Here is an 18,352-nt window from a genome sequence, read left to right on the forward strand (position 1 = left end):
CTTTCCCTTGTCCCAGCCTTGGCCGAACTCTTTAGCCACAGTTTTTTTCTTCCTCCTGCTGTACTCAGCCTTCCCAGCTCCAGCCCACTTCCTTCTGCCTCTGTTTTACTGAGATCAGCCTTGCCAGCAGTGTGGAAAGGGAAGCAAATGGCTGTAGTTTGTGTTTACTGCACCCCACAGGGGGGTGAAATGACAGGAAGCTTTTGGTGCAACCTTACCTGCCTGTCAGGAAGGCCAGTTGTTGATAAGCACCTTTATGAGGAACCCAAGACTGCAGCCGTTGGGTTTCACAGCCTTTCCCAGGAGGATTTTAGTGTCCATTCTCTCTGTGTCATCACACCAGCTGAAGGCCACTGAGATGTCCTGCACGCTGTCCTGCAGGCTGGGTGGTGCATGGGTACCAGCTCTCATCGTCGTCGTGTTGGGTGAGGGCGGCAGCGTGAGTTTCTTCGCAGGGTGAAGGATGAGTTTGGCCGTTTGGTTCCCAGCTGGAGGCAGGGAGCCTGTTATTTCTGCACTCTTCTGATGCCTCTCCAAGTTGCCCAAGCAGCTTGGAGAAGGAAAGGCATTTACCTGCAATGCAGAACAGAGAGGCAAGGACCAGATGGGGAAAAAAACCCCAATGGGTTGTATTGGGAAAAGCCTCCTGGGCCTGAAACAGGGAATGACTGTGGGTGGCAAAGGGTGACCAGAGGAAGGAGGTAGGACAGGAACAGTAGGATCTGGACTACCAAGAGAGATCAGAGTGGAAGTGGGGAGATAGATCCAGTTGAGGTGGAGGGAATGTAGACAGCCTGAGGAAAGTGACTGGCAAGGTGGGTGACTGGACAAGAAGCTGGAGAAGGGAGCCTATGAGAGGGAGATGGATGTTTGGGGGCATGCCAGGGTGACAAGGAAGGAGACTGAGCACCAAAGCTGAAGGTAGAAGGTGTTTTGGGGGTCAAGTAGAGGAAACAAGTGGGAAGCAATTCTAAATTGCGGAGACAGTGACCAGAGGAGAAAAGGGGACTGGAATGAGAAACCAGCCCTGAGTATAGGAAGCACCCATGCAAGGTAGGAATGAAGGAATCAGTCTAGGAAGCTAGGGCTGGCTCACACTGTCACCAGGAGAGGCTGGGCAGCAGCCAACCATCCACTGCCCACTGGCCTCGGTGGAACTCACCGGCAGTGTATGGGCAGCATCCTCTCTTCCTGCAGGTCCACTTAAAAAGGCCATCACTGCCCACTCCAGCCGCACTAATTGTACTTGGTGGGTGTCCATCTGATACCACAGCATCGGGTTTTGAAGCTGCTGTTGGTTACGGAGTTTTTTTACTCTATAGTTTTGGAAGTTGGGATAGATGAGTCTTGCCAAGTTGAAATGCTTTGAACTGTTTGGCTATGGAAGGTTATTTCACATTGTGCCTCGCACTACAGTGAAACCTCAAGTGACCTCCTCACACCAGTTGCTTTTCAGGAGCTCCATACATGGCCTCTTCTTGCTCATGTGCTGTCACCTTAGGTAGAACACTCCTGTTCCTCACTTCCCTTTCTATTCCCTCCCCTTTTTTATGGGCTGATGTCCATCTCCTCTGGGTGACACACTCACTATCTTCTCCGGACAGGTACGTCAGGAGACATCTGTGTGTGCTTACGGTATGGTCTAACCATGGCTGCTCAGGAGCCAACCTGTACCTGCAGCTATTGCAGTGTGCCCTCTGCTGTCTTGCTGTCCGTGTAGCTTGCTGTCTTTCTGAGATTTACAGAAACCGAGCCACTGCCCTTGTGCTGCTGCAGCACGGTGTTACCAGAGGTGTCTGCCTGAAACGAGGGAGGCAGTTCCTAGTTCAGAGCTGCCACGTAAGGTGGTCTGCAAATGGCTTTGCAAGGGCTGTATCTGCAGGCTGTGCCTTACGGAGCTGTGGCAGTTTTGCACAGCCGGGTCTGGTGAAGAAGTGAGGGCTGCAGGGGTGGCTTCTGCAAGAAGCAGCCAGAAGCTCTCTGCAGGCCCCACAGAGCAAACACCAGCTGGCTCAAGGCCGGGGTCATTGCTGACCAAGGCCAAGACCATCAGCGACTGGTAACAGCACCTCTGGGAATCGCATTTAGGAGAAAAAACCCCACAAGCATCCACTCTTTGCCACCAGAGATGGGAGAGAGAAGATGTAAGGAGCTGTGCAGGCACCAAGGCCAGGGAAGGGAGCAGGAGGAGGTGCCCCAGGCGCCGGAGAGAAAGATGCCCCAGCAGCCCATGGAGAAACCCACGGTGGAGGGGGTGTCCCCCTGCAGCCCATGGAAAAGGCAGACACCCCACCTGCAGCCCATGTAGAGGCCCCAGGCTGGAGCAGGTGGAGACATACTGAAGACACCATGACCCGTGTTGGAGCAAGCCTCTGCCAGCACTTGCAGCCTGTGGAGAGAGACAGAGACACAGAGATGAAAGAGACCCACACCGGAGTAGGTTTGCTGGGGTGGGGAGGAGGCTTGTAACTGTGTCAGGGACCAGGCTGGAGCAGTCTGGGCCTGAGAGACTGAGAGACATTCTGTGATTTATGACTGCACCCCATAGCAGTGACCCACGCTGGGGCAGCTGGTGAAGAGCTGAAGGGAAAGGACTCACGTTGGAGAAGTTAGTGAAGGACTGTCTCCCGTGGGTGGGACCCCATGGTGAACTATGGAAGGGTGTGAGGAACTGACCAAACCCCCCATTTCCTCAGTCCCTGCCCCTCCCCATGCCACAACGGGGGGAAAGAAGGGAGCGAAATCATGACTAAAGTGCATTCTGCTAAGAATGGAGAGGGATGGTGCTTTAAGCTCTGGCCACACTTCTCATTACCTGACTCTGGTGCCACTGGGTGTGCAGGGCAGTGTCATCAATCAGAGAGTTTTCTGTCCTTTGTTCTGTGCTGAGTCTGTTCTGCCCGTGGCACTGATTGCAGAATGATCTCTCCCTGTCCTCATCTCAACTCCTGAGCCTCTCTATCTATTTTCTCCCCTGTCCAGCTGAAAAGGGGAGTGATAGAGCAGCTTTGGTGAGCAGCTGGCCTCCAACCAGGGCCAAACTACCACAGGAGCTCAATCCTTATCAGTGTGGCTCTCCTGCACGTGCTCTGTGCAACCTGAAAGGACAGCAAGACCCCAGCCCCAAACCGACATAAACAGACCAGTGATTAAAAGACGGTGAAATGTAAAGAAAAGTATTTTTTAAAAAGGAAATCACCCCATGCAGGTGGGTCATGTAATCTAGTTCTGTTAACTACTCTCCTACTTCACTAGGTATCACCCTGCCACTGAAGGACAGATTTATTTTTTTTTAAATTCTTTCCTTTCTGTGGGTTTTACTACTTGTCCTGTCTTCACACTCTCTTATGTATCCCTCCAGATCTGAATTCTCCTGTTTTATGTGTCTCACATCTGAGGTCAGGGTGGGGGGTTTATTGTTGTTTTTTTCAAACATCAGTATTTCCTTTTGGTTTTCCCCTTTTTTCCCTGTTGCCTGTTCTTACTTCTCCGTTTCAAAAGCTGATCTCTCTCCTTGGGCATCCCGTATCTCTCCTTAACCATGTGTGAACTGACAAATGATCTATCGCCTTCTTACCAGAGTGTCTCATCTGTTCAGAACAGATTTCACTCAGACAGCATTTCTTGGCAGCCCAGGAAAAAATCCCCATTGCTTTGGGGAAAATGTCTGATCTTTGCTCTGACTGAACAATGTAACTAAGTTGGTTTAAATTTTGTTTACCTTACCATTACAGTACTGTGCTTGCAAGAAAAGGAAGAGCAAGATATGAACCTCAAAGGGAGAGCGATTCAGCTAGGTGAAGCAGGGTGCCATTACTCTTAGCCAGACCTGCCAGGTTCTCCCACTGTTGCTGTATCTGTGCTCAAAAAAAAAAAAAAAAAAAAACCAAAAAAAACAAAAGGGGAAGAAAAGGGAAAAAAAAGACATTTTATGCCTGATCAGACCAGACAAACAGAAGAAGGAGGAGAGGGGCTCAGTGCAGTCAAATGTATATTTACCCACTATTAATGAAAGGACAGGACAAGGGGCAATGGCTTCAAGATGGAGCACAGGAAGTTCCACACCAACACATGGAAGAGCTTTTTCACAGTGAGGGTGACAGAGCCCTGGGACAGGCTGTGTGACCTGTCCTAGGGAACCTGCTCTGTCAGGGGGGTTGGACCCGATGATCTCTGGAGGTCCTTTCCAACCCCTATGATTCTGTGAATCTGTGATTCTGTGAAATGCAAGAGCAGGAATTCGCAGAAGAGAATCAATGTATTTCCAGTGAGCATTTTAGGTTATTTTTAGATTTGTAGCAAGTTACATTATTAATGCCTGAATACAAAACCATATAATGACCATAACTCTCAATTCGGAGCTGTAGGTTCATTCCCAAAGTTGAGTAGACTGCAGTGTCAGAGCCTGTGGCAGTGATTCAGGTCACCTGTGGCCAAAGATCCATCCAGGTCTAGGAGGTTTCTCAGATAAACTGACAGCTCTGTTTCAGATCACTGGTTTTCTACATATGGAAACCCCTACAGATGCTGAGGAACCCCCACATCTGGGGTCATAGGAGTGGGTGAGGGCAAGTTTAGGGAGGACGGGAAAACACTAAAGGCCTCACTGGAACAGTGACGAGGCACTGGAACAGGTGACCAGGGAGGTGGCACCGTCCCCATCTGCAGAGTTTTTCAAGATTTGGCTAGACAGGGGTGTGGCCAACCAAATGCATGTTGGCAATAATCAGGCTTTAGGTAGGACCCTGAACTACATGGCCACGGAGGTCCCTTCCAAGCCAGCATTTCTGTGATTCTGCAGGACCACCCTAATACCCATGAAGGTCCAGCCTGGCAGAGGTGCTTGCATCACATCCTCTTCGCTTTGATAGTTCAGCTCTGCAAACAGCTTTCAAGGAAGTAGTTGCTCTCCATCTTTTGCTATATCTGACCAGGTGCTGGGAGCGCTTACTCAGAGTTAGTGAGACATGCTGTTTGGGCTTAGGGTGGCAAAAAGGGAGAGAAGAGGAATTGTCCAGCACTTCTGTTGACATCATGGAGCTTGCAAGTGAGAATAAGTCAAACTCATTGAGCCAGTTGAAATGAGGCCTGGTCCAGAAGGTAGGGGCCATGAGCTCTCATGCTGGAAACCAGGCCTGCCTGCACCTTTTGCTTCCCAGAATAACCTGATAAAATGCAAAGTACAGCACTGGGAACATTATACCTCTTCCCAGACCTCACTCGTCCCAGGGAACCATCCCTTGCCCATAGAACGACAGAGCCACACTCCTTCCTGAGTAGGATGCTGACAGAGGAGTCCTAACAAATCTTCCTGCAGCAATATAAGATGTGTTTGTGAGTATCTGTTTTACATCTCTGCTGTAGCTTTATTTCAGTTCCTTGAGCTGAGTCAGCTGGATGGGGTCCTGATTATGTGTTGTTGGGAAGCTAGTTTCATTTAAGCGTGGTTCTCATCTAGTGGCTCCCTAACTTTCTTGCAAACACGGCATTGCAGACTTCCCTTCTCGAGGCAGATGAGATCGTGATGCTTGGAAAAACTTCAGCAGAAGATTCCAAGGACCAGAGTGGCAAAGGATGTGAGGATACACGAAGGGGTTTCATGGGTTCTTCAGATGGGCCCTCCCAGCTTGGTGATCTCTTCATCTGAGCTTAACAAGATGGGGAGTCTATAGATCAGAGCCTGATGCCGTTCTAGTAACTGGCTTCTGTTTGCAGGAAGGGAGTTGCTTTGGTCTGTGCAGTAACTAGGTGGTCTATTTCCAAGCCCCATCGATGTGGTTCCTCCTGGAGCAGAGAATGTTGCTTTGAGGGGAGCAAAGAAGAATCCAAACAGAAAGCCTCACTTGAGTTTTTCTCCCCTTCCTCCAACCCCCTTTGGCAGTTTACTACAGCAGGGGCTATTTCATCCCCAGACAGGGGGATCTCACAAAATATGAGCAGATCTCATGGGTACAACACGGAGGCCTTTTGTGCTGTACTCTGCAGAGTTAATCCTCGGTCGCAGTTGTCTCCCACCAGTCTCTGCAGCCAGTTCCACACAGTGTGATTATACCTCATCAAAGTTAATTTACCAAGTCGTTTGAATGGCTGTACAGTAGAGTCATCCCACCACAACCATCTTTTTCAGCTGCTCCCCTGCTGAGGATGCTTCGGGCTGGGTGGTCCCAGCAACACCCTGCAGCATTTTTCAGTCTTGTCAGCAGCCCGCAATAGGGTCCTTTCTTCTGAGCTCTTGGCTTCGTTTCCCAGCCTAAGTTACAGGAGTCCTGTGGAAAATGATTTGGAGGACAAGAGGCAGCTCTGATAATGGGAAACGTCTGTGAGGGATTGGAACATTGGCTTGTAATCCCTGGACAAAACTGCCTCATTCAGAAAAAGGAGGGGGGGGGAAGCATGCAGAACAAAGATCTTATTTCACTTCATGAAATGAACACGTGATGTTTTCTCTGGAACACCCTGCTGACCATCAGGCCCAAATTTTCCAGGGACCATGGCTTTTTCTTAGGCTCAGACAAAGGCCATAAATGGCTGAAAAGTATGTAAATTGACAGTTTATGTTAATTTGTCCTTTCTAGGCTTGACACTAACTCAGAGCCAGTTCATTGTCAGGTTTGCATTTCCTGGGGAGTGGGATGGTGGGAGAGGCCTCTAACACGGTTGTCCCAGAGCTTCTGGCCAAAACTTGTGTACACCATGTACAGCTTTGCATGGAGGCAGAGTTTCAAATCGTGCCTCCATCCAGACCTCCTGTGTCACCTGCCTCTAAGCATCTCCCACCAAAAGGGGACTCAGAACCACAACAGGTACCAACAGGAGCCAAAACTGCCAAGACAAGTGCTTTGTCTGGAGCAGATGACATTGTACCTGGCTACATGGAGACAGACGCTTGTGAAAGATACTGGATGTCTGGGTTCAGCGAAGAGGTTTTTCTCATCATTTTGGGCTCTAACAGAGCTATTGCTAAACGGCTGCAGCTCTTGCTGTGGGAACTCTTGGGCATTGACATTTAAATGGAGTCAGAGATTCTGATTCATTGAACAAACTGAAGTTTCTAAAGGTGGGACTGCTCTGCGATTTGAGAAGGAGATGCCAGATTTCCACCGCGAATCTGTCCCCTCCCTCAGCCTCCCAGTGCCAGGCAGACCCCTTCAAATCTCTGCCATTCAGCTGGGACCTGCCTGTCGCCCTTTCCAAGCCCTCTGACAGTGCTTTCATCCTTTCCTTTTGCTCACAGCATGCTTTGCTCATCTCTTCCAGTCTGTCGTGCTGCCAGAAAGGTGTCTCTCTCCTCCCCTCCCCTTGCTGTCTAAGGTAGTTCATTGGTCTCTGCCACACTGCACTGGCCCAGGGGAGTAAATATGATATCTGAGCTCTCCTGCCCTGCTCTTCCAGTTTCCATTCTCTTGGAGCAACTCATCTTACCCACCCTGCAACCACATCTTACCCACTTTGCCTCCTGTCACTAAGATTTCCAATCCAAAAGCTTTCTTTCTCTCACACAGGTTGAAAGCAGTGACCTTTTCCTTTGGATTGGTGTTGTTTACAGCTGTTTATCCTCTTCTCACATGTAAAAGGTCTGGCATGAATCCTGGCCCACTGGGGCAGCTTGGCTCCAGCAATTAAAGGCCAACACATTCAAGCAGGGATGTGTAAGGTAAAGTGCTTTCTCCATACTTGGAACCTAATGCAGCAGCCTGATTTCCAGGTGCTCAGCAACTGCACCTGCCAGTCCCTGTGGTGGACCTGAGGGTACTTAGTATCTCCTGGGGCATGAGAGCTGTGGCTGAAGACAGGCATTGAACCTCCATACAGAGGAAAACTAAAAACCCTTGGTTTCCACCACTTAGTCTGGGGCTGGGAGGGGAACTTGTGATTTCATAGCATTGCTAAGCAATGACAAGAGCCAGTCTCTAGGGTGAGCTGTGTTTACTAGCACATTGGCTCGTTTTCTTGCTTAACAGCAGGGTCTCTCATTTTATAAGAGTCCCTGAGCTGATGTTTGTGTCCTAGATCAGCTGCCCAAACTTAACACTGCCAACTTCCAAGCCTTCTTGTAGACCACCAGGACAGCCATCCTGAATTTGTGTACTGAACACTGCAACAGTCGGTTAAATGAGGCTGTGTGGACCCCTCCTCCTGGTCTCACAGACACCCAGTGACTCACAAAGCTGCTGTTCCACACCCAGCCCCCACTGACCCAGGCACGACTCACACAACTCAAACACATTTTGGGCAGCAAAATTCCCGAACGCCTTCTAGCAAGCATCCCAGGCTCTGCCAAGGGCTGGGACAAATAGCTAAGTGTGTGTGAGCATGTTCTGTGCTAGCGGGTTGCCAGTCCTTGGAGGATGGGAAATAGCCAGCAAAATTATTCAGAGCATGGGCAGGAAAAGCTGGGAATTTCTGTCCTCTGAACTGTGTGCCTGACCAGCACAGCCCATGAGAGGTTTCTGCATATGTGTACTGGGAGGGTAAGGAGCAGGGAGCTGGGGACATGAGTTCGAGATGCACTCTGACAGTCCTGTAACGGTGTTGAGAGTCAGGATCTGCTGTGGCAGTTGTTTGAATGGATTGGTGGCATCCTGAGGTGAGCCCCGTTTCCATCATCACACAGCTGCAGAGAGATTAGGCAGGTTAGGAGACATCCCCAGACAGAGCTGCCCTGCAGAGGGTCACTGCAGAGGTCTCTGAGCTTCCACCTGTCACAGGTGTATTGCATGGTGCTAAGGCACACAAAAGCCCCCCCACAAACCCCCCCCCCCCCCATCTTATCAGGCTCATTGACTCTATGTCCATGTCCTTCCCAAAAAAAGGCTGGCTCCACATACCCCAGCAACTCCTGCAATGTTCATATTCGTCCTGATTGCAACACAGCCTCAGCTGTGGGAGTCTTGTGGACCTTTCTCATCAGCTCCCTTAGCTTCAAGAAGTTGACTTCCCCCACCAATCTGCTCCCACCAATAGACACTTTTTCAACTTGCTCTGAAACATCTTCCTCCAGAGGTTCTTCCACAGCACCTCCTCTGCCCCATGCTGGAACAACTCTTCAGCTTTGTCTGCAAGCAGTGCTTGAGGGGGGTTCAAAAGTGGCAGGCAGGGGAGAAGGGCATGGCTGAGAGAGCATGGGAAGGGCACTAATCAACACAGCCCCTTGAAATGCCCTCTGGCGCTTCTGGCACTTGGTGCCCTGACTTGGTAGTTGAGAGCTGTGGGGTCCCAACAGCCAAGCCACAAGTGATGACCTTTGGCTGGCGAAGAGCGAGCGCCTGCTTCTTTACAGCAGGGTGGCAGGAGCTTGCAGGCCTCTGAGAAATTTTGTTGGATGTTTGGTTGCAAGGCTAGGCCTGCCCCTGCGTGACAGCAGCGACTGGGAGGTGAGGCAAGTGGGAGGCAGGTGGAACATTTGTCTTTTGTTGCGATATAATTGATGGATTGTAATGGCCTGTGCCTGGGCTCAAGACATCCTGGGTTGATTTCCTGCTGCATTCAGGAGCACAATCCCTTACTGTTTCAGCTAATGGAGGAAGTGCTCTTAATTGTGGGAATCGGGATTTGCCTGTGGCAGACAACTGCCCACTCTGCAGCAATATCATCTTGGGGATGGGGTGCCTGGGATTGCTGCAGAGCCAAGTACATCTTCTGTAGCTCAGTGATGCAGAAGGACAAAGTAGCTGAAATACTTCATCCTGCTGCAGAAGAGTCCTGGGTGTGACTCTGCCAGAAGTGACCGTCGCAACTTCTCGGTGAATCCGTTTGCAAAAGGAGGGAGGTAATGGGGAAGGAAGTGGGCAGCAGCAGTGAATGTCTCCTCACGTGTGGAGAACAATGTCATGTTTAACAGTATGCACTGAGAAGTGCCTGTGGCAGGGTTAGCAGGCACGGAGGCAGGTCGGGACTCTGCCTTGGGGCGTATTTCTGTGGCAGTCTGTACCCACATGCTGGTTTGCAGTGTAGTGCTACACACTAGGAAATACACCTTATGAACTGTATGGGCCCATTCAGCTGCCTCACCTTACCTTGATGCCAGTCCCAAGGCTATTTTGCCGGGCTCTGCAGTTGCCCATTGCGTTACTGACCTCTGAGGGACTTTCTGGGGTCAGACTCAAATCAAACAAGTTGTGGCAGCAGCACCTAGGACCCCACAAAATAACTGTGGGTACAGACATCTTTCTAGCTACTGTCTCATTTAGGATGCAATAAGGTGCTTGCTTGTCTAAGCAGATGAGTTGCACCTCTTGTGCACCAGAGTAGATGTGCTGGGCAGCATCTACAAGCCAGTTGCTGTGACCAAGCAGCATCTACCCAATGGCGTAGACGCACATCTGGCAGCTGGGATAACTCTTATCCCACATCTGGGTGGAGGGTGGCCTTGCAGGTGCTACCGGACTGCCTGGGAACCTGGTTACCTCCATGCCAGCTATTGCTCTAGGTGGAGCACCATGACTTGGATCTGAGAGGAGTTTGAATCTATGAGGTACTGTGAACATCAAGCTCCCCTTGGCCAGGCTGTGGCAATTGCAAAGTGGACATGGTTACGCAGGCTGGATATGGGCGTAGTTCTGTGCCCAGTCCCGGTGGGCATGGCTTACCTGGGTGATCACACCTGGGTGTTAGATGAAGTCAGTGGGTAAATGATGCCTTGGGAGCTTGTCTTAGGCTAGAAAACCTCACCTTGATTAAAGGATACCAAGGGAAGAGCTCAAGGGCCAGGTTGTCAGAGGTGTTTAGGCATTTTAGTGCCTTAGCTAATAGAATACCCAAAGCCCATCAAATGCACTAACCATTAAAGAATGCATTTTATACAAGCCACGTGCATTTTATACAAGTCTGCTAGTGCCAGACTTGTGTGCCTTTGGTTAGCAATGTCCCCAGTAAAACCTGCAAAATAAAGACATCTGCTAGCAGCGCAGAAGGGGGAAGGTACAGCACTTTGCTACATCAGATCTGAAATAGAGCTTTAAGAAAGCATGGGTAGTACAAATGCTGCAGCTGGAGCAGTGGCAAGGAATGGGGAAACCACAGTGAGAAAGAAAATTACAAGAGCAAGGAAATGAAGCAAAAAACAAAGCTGGAAGACTAGGAGAAAAAACAGGAAGGTGACTAAAGTACAGGGAAGTGATACAAGAAATAACTGCACTGTAAAGAGAAAAGAGATTTAACTTATCAGTGTGTTGTGTGCATCCTCACATCATGCTTAACCACACTTACCTGAGTTTGAATTTTGGTTAGAAAAGTATCTCCTCCAGTTACTGTCCCTGAAGCCTTTGAGCCAAGTTAGTTGGCCTGGCTGCATACATTCCCTAGAGGCCCATCCTGCCTCAACCTAAGAGTTTGGGTGGTGCATGGCAGTTTAGAAGCTGGGATAACGAGAGTCATCCAGCATCTTCCCAAAATTGAGGATGAGAAGTTGCCTCATCACTCACACTCCATTCATCTACTGATGAACGTGCATTTGGGGGTTCCCTCCTACCAACCCTCTACTCCCCGCTCACAGACTAAGAGCAAGGTCTTGGTTAAGCTCCTTAGGGGCTCAGGAGGGGACTCCCAGAGAAGGGTGCTGCAGGACTGAGTTCTTACCTGAGGCATCTGCACAATCCAGGCATGATGGCCCTGGGGGCTCACACCAACCCCACGGTCATCCCAGCATTTGTTTGGCTCTGATGCCTGCACGTGTAGCTCCGCTCCAGGCCTCCTGCTCAGGCCTCACAGTCCTGGCACCTTTCTGTCCCTCGGCCACGCCTCAGGTGCCAGCGCAGGGCTGCAGTCTGGTCTGTGGAGAAGCACTGCTCATATAGCTCAAGATGACACCGGCGCCTCCGGTCCCACGCAAGCTGAGCCTTCTTGGCTGCAAACTCAGGGACCTGCTATTCAAAAATAATACCCTGCTTCCTAATTCCACCAGATAACACGGCTGCAGATTTTCTTCTCTTCAGCAGGATAGGTTACTGCCCTGTCACAAAGGCCACTTGCCAAAAATCTGGGCTTCTTGAATGACCACCTAAAATGCAGGGCAGTTGAGGCAGTCACTGACTTCACCTCAGCGCTGCAAGCACAACCCCATCCCTCAGGGCTGGTGTTTCAAACAGCAGGAGGGAAAGGAGGAGATGCAAAGGACAGGGGTGGTGGACGGGAGTGAGGTAATGTGGAGAGGGTGATATCATGGTGTAGCCACAGGGGCTGGGTGAGGGCTTAAGAAGTAATTTATTGGCATGTGTTTAGCCTCGGTTCCCTAGGAAATGAGGCTCACACAATCACTTTGGGTGTATATGCGTGCAGATGCTGTAATAAGGGAGAGGCTGCGGCTGCAGAGTAACCCCTGTGAGACACCAGGGAGTTCAGGGGAGTGATGCTGACAGTGCCCCAAGAATGGAGAAAGCTTCGGATGGAGCCTGCACTTTATTAAACACAGGAGAATGTATCCACCCATGAGATGTATGCTTGCATGAGCCCAGGCTTCATTCGCTCTGCTTCTCAGCCAGCAGCTGAACTTTTCGATGGCACGGACCTCTGGGCATACATGTGCATGGATCTCAAAATTTGCGATCCCATAGGTATAAAAAAATGTTTGGTTTTGAAGTACCAGTGACTGTAAAGTAAGCGCCAGCAGAAATGAAATATTGATGTACGTAAGAGAGTAACATCTTCCCTGCAGAGCAATGATTCCCAATTTCTTTGGCCCACCAGAGCATTGCAACCTTCAAAATTTCAGGCAAGCCTCGTTCACTCCTATAATGAAGCTTTTAGCTGAAAGCGTTTTTATGATACTACTTTGGTTGTGTAGCCAGCAATGAAGAATTACCATATCCATTATGGCCACAGCTTGAAACCACAACTGTAAACGCGTTTGCTTTCCCCTTACTCCGCTGCTTCTGATGCAAGCTGCCCGTTATGGGCCCATCACAAAAGAGCGAAGATTCCTGGCAGATTTATTTCCTGTGCGCTCAGGTAGTACATGCTGCTCCTCTGCAGTTTACAGTTTCAAATTGCCAAAGCCTGGAATAAAAGTGAGCAGTTTGTCAGATGCTGTGAGTTTGGCTGTAGAATGCGTGCCTTTATACAGAGTGGTAAGGCTCTGCTGTCTGCGCTGAGATGGTTGACTGAGACCAAAGAGATAAGACACCTTTTCCCTGCCTTGGTACGTGACCTGACAGAACACACACTCGCGCTCCCACAAACAACTCCGGCTCTATCACCGCTCTTGTCTTCCCAGCAAAGGGGTAAGGATGGTTCCCGCCAGCCTCCCAGAGACACTGAGGCCTCCTCTGCACATAGAAATTGTATCTGATTTAGAGGGGTGGCTGTACAAGCACCCCTCTCCGCTCACAGGCCCCTGGCCTTCCGTGGTAGCATGACGTCACCTCTGCCCATTCCCATGCGATAAAAACTAACTTGAAGAAATACACTGTCACATGCCTGAATGCCGGCGTGGAATGGAGGATTAATCCTTTACCTTGTGTTTCATATTCAGTCCTTCGACTACACAGAAAAAAACCCCCAAAACAACCACGTGTTCACAGTGACCTATGTTACCACGCTTATGTGAGGTGATGGCCCGTGGTATCCGGGAGGGAGCGCAGGGCCTGGGAGACCCCTGCTAGCACTCTGTTCCAGGAGTGGTATGAGTTGCTATTACCCTCTCTGGACATAGAAAGCTTCCTCGTGTAGCACCAATTGCGCAGTGCCAGGCGTCAAGAGGCCAGAAAGCCATGAATCTTTTAAAATGTATTTATCATTTGCCACTTGTTTTTCTCCCATTATGGCACTCGCATCGGGGTGACTCAGGGTGAGCCTGATCCTATGATGCTTCTGCAAACTAGAGGCTAGCTGAGTACAGCCATAACTCTACCTGCGCTGTGTCGTGAGGCAAGGCAATCAGTGACTCCAAACCAAAGAAGTGCACTGTGAAAGGTTGAGTTTTAAAAAGAAACCCAAACAACCCCAAAACCCGACAATGAAAACCACATCGCTCAGCATCAGCAATGACATAATTAGACGTCTCTTCAGGATAGATTTATAGGCTAGTACTGCTCACAGACAGAAGCACAAGTTGCTGGGGAGGATGCTTTGTAAGTGCAAAATTAGTAACAGTAGTCTTAAAACCAAAACAGAGTGAGGAAGCAGAGCCCAAGGAAGCACAGAAAAATGGCACAGCTGCCGTTGAACCGACCAGATGTCGGCTGATCCTGGATAACTCTTTCCCAGATTTTGCTCCTCCCAGCAGGACGCTGGAATAACCTTCCATCTTGGTGAACAGCGAGGGGACACACACCAGCATCTCCTGCACTGCCTGCTTGTATTGAGGGCACAGAGTAAAGCAGGACAGGAAGATAGATGATGGCTTACAGGGAACACTTGGTTACGGAGCGAGACAGGATTTCAAAGCCAGAGGTGCCATTGTTGGTTACAACCAACCACAAAACTTGAGGAAAAGCCCTTGACAACTAGCGTCACTGCCTTGCTTGCTGTAACAGAGATTTCTGTGTGCACCCAAGACAATCAGTCTCTTTGAGTTGTCTGATCCTGCCTTCTAGCTACCAGAGGCTTCTGAAAGTCAGAGATGAGGAGATTAAATAAGAGGATCACAGGTATTTATATGTAAATGAGCACCTTGGAGCATTTCAGGTGGGATTTCTGCCCCCTGTGGCACAGCCCTGGGCCTGCCAGCTCTGCTCAGCCACTTCCACTGGGATCCCAACAGAGGATAAGGCTCCTGGCATCCTGACACCAGTGGCACCCGTAGCCACGGCCAGGATTTCAGTGTAGCCTTCGGGCTGGGGCACGGTGACAGTGGCCTTCTACAGTCCCTCGCCTGCAGAGAAGCTACCTTGTGCCTCAGTTTCCCCCTTCTGCAACACTGATAGGGTGGCTCGAACCCCCTTGGAGGGCTGCTCTCGGGCAGGCTGCTGGGCAGCTGCACCCAGCCATGGCAGCACCCGCTGCTCTTCCTTGCCCCTCACCAGCTCGGGGGTCTTCCCAGGCCTCATCGTCTGCCCGGGGAGGGACGTGAAGCTGGGCCGTGTGGGGCGTCGACCCCTTCCTTGGACACTCGCTCCTCCCCGCCATCCCCGCGACGGGCCAAGTCCCCTGGGAGCCCCTCAGCGGCCTTCAAAGACTGCCGAGGTTCCCCCGTGGGGCGCAGAGGGGCTGGGCGGCTGCAGGGCCGGGGGCACCGCTGAGGGGCGGTGGGCTCCGGGAGGGGGCCGCCCCCTCACGGCGGGTCGGGGAGGAGCCGGCCCCGGGGCGGGGGTAGGCGGCGGGGGTCGGGCCGGGGGTGGAGCCGCGGGCTGGCGGGTCGGGGTGAGGGGGAGCCCTCCCCTTCCCTTCCGAACGAGCCCGGAGTCGGGGAAGGCGCCTTTGCAACTCCTCCTGCCCCGCCGGTGCCGCCAGCAGCATGGTGAGCGGGGCCGCCCCGGTGGGAAGTTTGGCGGCGGCGCTGGCCCCGGCGCCCCTGGTCCCGGCCCGCGCTCACCGCTTCCCCCTCCTCCCTTTCTTGCAGATCTGGAAAACTCTCCCGCTGCTCTACGCCCTGCTGGCCGTGGCCCGCCTGCGAGCCGAGGTAGGTGCGGGGCCCCGGCGGCGGGCCGGGGAAGGGCCGGCATGGGAGGGGGACCGGGAGTCCCTTTCTGGCGTTTTCCACCGCTTCCCCTTCCCCGGCGGGTGGCAGCTGGCACCCGGACCGAGGAGGGGGAGCTGTCGGGACGGGGGAAAGTAGCCGCCGGGGCGGGAGGGAAGTTGCGGGGCCGCCAGATCCCTCCGTGGGGCTGAGGGGGGCTGCGTCCTCCCCCCGAGCCTGCCGCCGGGCTGTCCTCCCCTGGGCACCCCCCTTCCTCTCCCGCTCTTTCTCCTTTCCTTTTTTTTTCTTTTTTTTGGTGGGGTTTCTTTCTTTTTTCCTTCTTTTTTTTTTCCCTCCCCGTCTCTTGCTGCAATGCCATCGAACCCCACGGAGAGCCCCCGGCTCGCCGCCCCCCTCCTGCCCCCCTCCCCGGCTCTGCTGACAGAAAACAAACGGTGCCTGAATTCCCGGTTGTGGCGGCCTCCGTAAAAGTGAGGTCAGAAACAAAATATTCGGTAATTACGGCAGGGGAAATGTGGAAGTGATTTGAGGAAAATGAACTCAAGCTGGGCTGGGGAGGGAGGCTGAGTCTGCTTTCGGAGGGAAGCGGTCCCGCTCGGAGGTGGGGGGGCTGTGGGGGGTGGGCGGCTCGTCCTCCCCGCCCGCATTTTTTCTCCCTACATATTTCTCCCAGATGGCGAGCCCCGCCCTAGAGCATCGCAGTTTGGCTCCGCACGGAGAAAATAAAATGAAATTCGGAACAGAATTTAAAAAAAAAAAAACCACGTCCGATTCCCTGCAAATGGTTCCCTCTCGCTCTGCCTCTCACCCGTGCTCTGTGCAGCCCGGGTTCCGCTGAAGGGGGGCGGGAGGGGGGGCGGGGGGGGTCCAGGGTGAAGCCGGTCGCTGTTGCTCCGTCCCTGTAAGCCAAGCTCTTCCGTGAACTCCCCGCAACTGCGCCAGCCGCTCGCCGAAGGGACGAACAATGCGAATGCTGGGGCGCCTTGGTGTAAACCAAAGGAGCAGGAGGAGAGAGCTGGCGCTTCGCATCTGCCTGCACATGATAACACTGTAATGCACTTTTCTTCCCAAGGCGCGACACGCTTACGTAGCCGGCGTTTCCACGCATCCTCTCCAGCCCTGCCCTGAAAAAAGCCAGATCCCTTTTACTTGTTTTTCTTGGGAACCCTGAGTAAGCTGTGACCAGTTCTGGTCAGTGGTACGGTGAAACCCCTTCAGGAAGGAAGCGCGTGGCGCTGCATCTGTAAGATGAATGATAGTAGCAGCTAACTAGGAATGGCAGTGGTCGGAGTGAAGCCTCTTGGTGTCAGGAGCCAGGAGAAACGTAGCCAGGATGTGTTTGGCCCTTGATTTCTCATTTCAGGGGTACCTGCTGACGTTATGTTGATGTGGTCAAAGTGCTAAATCCCAAGTTTTGCGTAATGTACTCTAATTTGGGGTACATGGATGGCTTCCCAAGTGTAAGTACCCTCATGTCTCCATTCCTTACCTGCAAATTGAAAGTAAGAAAAACGTACAGCCATCATGTTCAAAACTTGGTTTTAAAGGTCAGTCCATGCTTGAATGAATAAATGAATGATTTGACTGCTACCAGGGGTGGTGGTCCAGGTGTCAAACCAGTGAACATTTTGGTGCAATTCGGTCTAAGTTCAGCAGAACGTGGGAGTGATGAGTGAGGTTTGAGTCCTCAAGGAAAATTGACACCTCGGACAACTTGTTTTTGTGGGGTTCAGTTTTGTTCTTTGTGGCTGCTGAGTGGCGACCATCAGTTTGCTCACAGGTAGTATTTCATCCTCTGGGATAGCTAGACCTGCTCTTTTTCTAGGGAGTGGGCTGTGCTTGCAGGTGAGCAGCTTGCATTTTGGACACGGTTGCTCCCTCCAGAATGTTTCTTACGAATACTCTCCTGCATCACTGGTCCTGTGTGGTTCTCCTTCCAGATTTTTGGAAGTGATAACCTCTCTTTCTTCTGTTTCTGCTGTAGCTTGCACTTTGTGCCTGTCAATATGTTTGGAATATTAACAGTGAGCCTTAAGCTTCTAATCCTATTGTCGGCAAAACTATATCTGAACTGTACTGGGGTTTTTGTGCAAGACTCATTTCTTCAACATTGTTAGGTTGGTAATTAGAGACTTTAAAGAAAGAAAGAAATTGCTTCAGTAAATGTTCCTGGCATGATTTTGTGCAGACTGGAAAATCTGAGACGTGCCAAAACTCAGGAGCTTTTCTTGGCCCGGTTCAGTAATAGTAACAAGAGCAATAGACGGTGAACTGTACTCCTCGGATGGAAGCCAGCCACCAGCCTCAGACAGACCTTTTTATCTCTTTCTTCCTGGGTCAGAGTCTCAATGAGGCGACCGTTCACTAGTATTAACAGGGATGCTACAGAGGTGAGGTTACTGGAGTTTTCTGAAGCAGATGGAGGGATTTTTTGGGAAGCATCCATCACGACAGAGGAAAAGGGAGAGGCTGAAATGGCTGCATGAATGTATTAAAAGTTCATCAGTTGTTCATATCCTGCTGGAGTAAGCCACCTAATTAATGCTGGGGAGAAGTCTGTGCCCATGAGGTCTGACGGGTGCTGTGCAGGAGTGCTTCTGCTGGTGGCACCACTGTGACTATACCAGAAATGTTGCATGTCCCACCAGGATGCTTGCTTCAAAGTAAGAGGGGGGGTGGGTTGTCTTTTTCTTTTTTTCCCTTTTTCCTTTTTGGCTTAAAGCGGATGTGGAATCATGAAGAAAGTTACTTTCAGCATGAATTTTTGATGTTGGCAAC

The 18,352-nt window shown here is 51.3% G+C and overlaps 1 protein-coding gene across 1 annotated transcript in view; it reads left to right on the forward strand.

Annotated features, from left to right (window-relative positions):
- Positions 1 to 15,391: 15,391 nt before the first annotated feature.
- The window catches only part of FSTL1 (follistatin like 1), a gene marked incomplete at its 5' end in the record, with an annotated part of 50,203 nt that continues 47,242 nt past the window's right edge, over positions 15,392 to 18,352 (forward strand). Inside the window, one exon of the mRNA XM_084274248.1 lies at positions 15,392 to 15,556. Coding sequence (XP_084130374.1) covers positions 15,392 to 15,556 — 165 coding nt within the window. The remainder of the gene's footprint in view (positions 15,557 to 18,352) is intronic.

This window comes from Gallinula chloropus (genome assembly GCF_964237585.1).
Source record: "Gallinula chloropus genome assembly, chromosome: 1".
Classification (NCBI taxonomy): Eukaryota; Metazoa; Chordata; class Aves; order Gruiformes; family Rallidae; genus Gallinula; species Gallinula chloropus.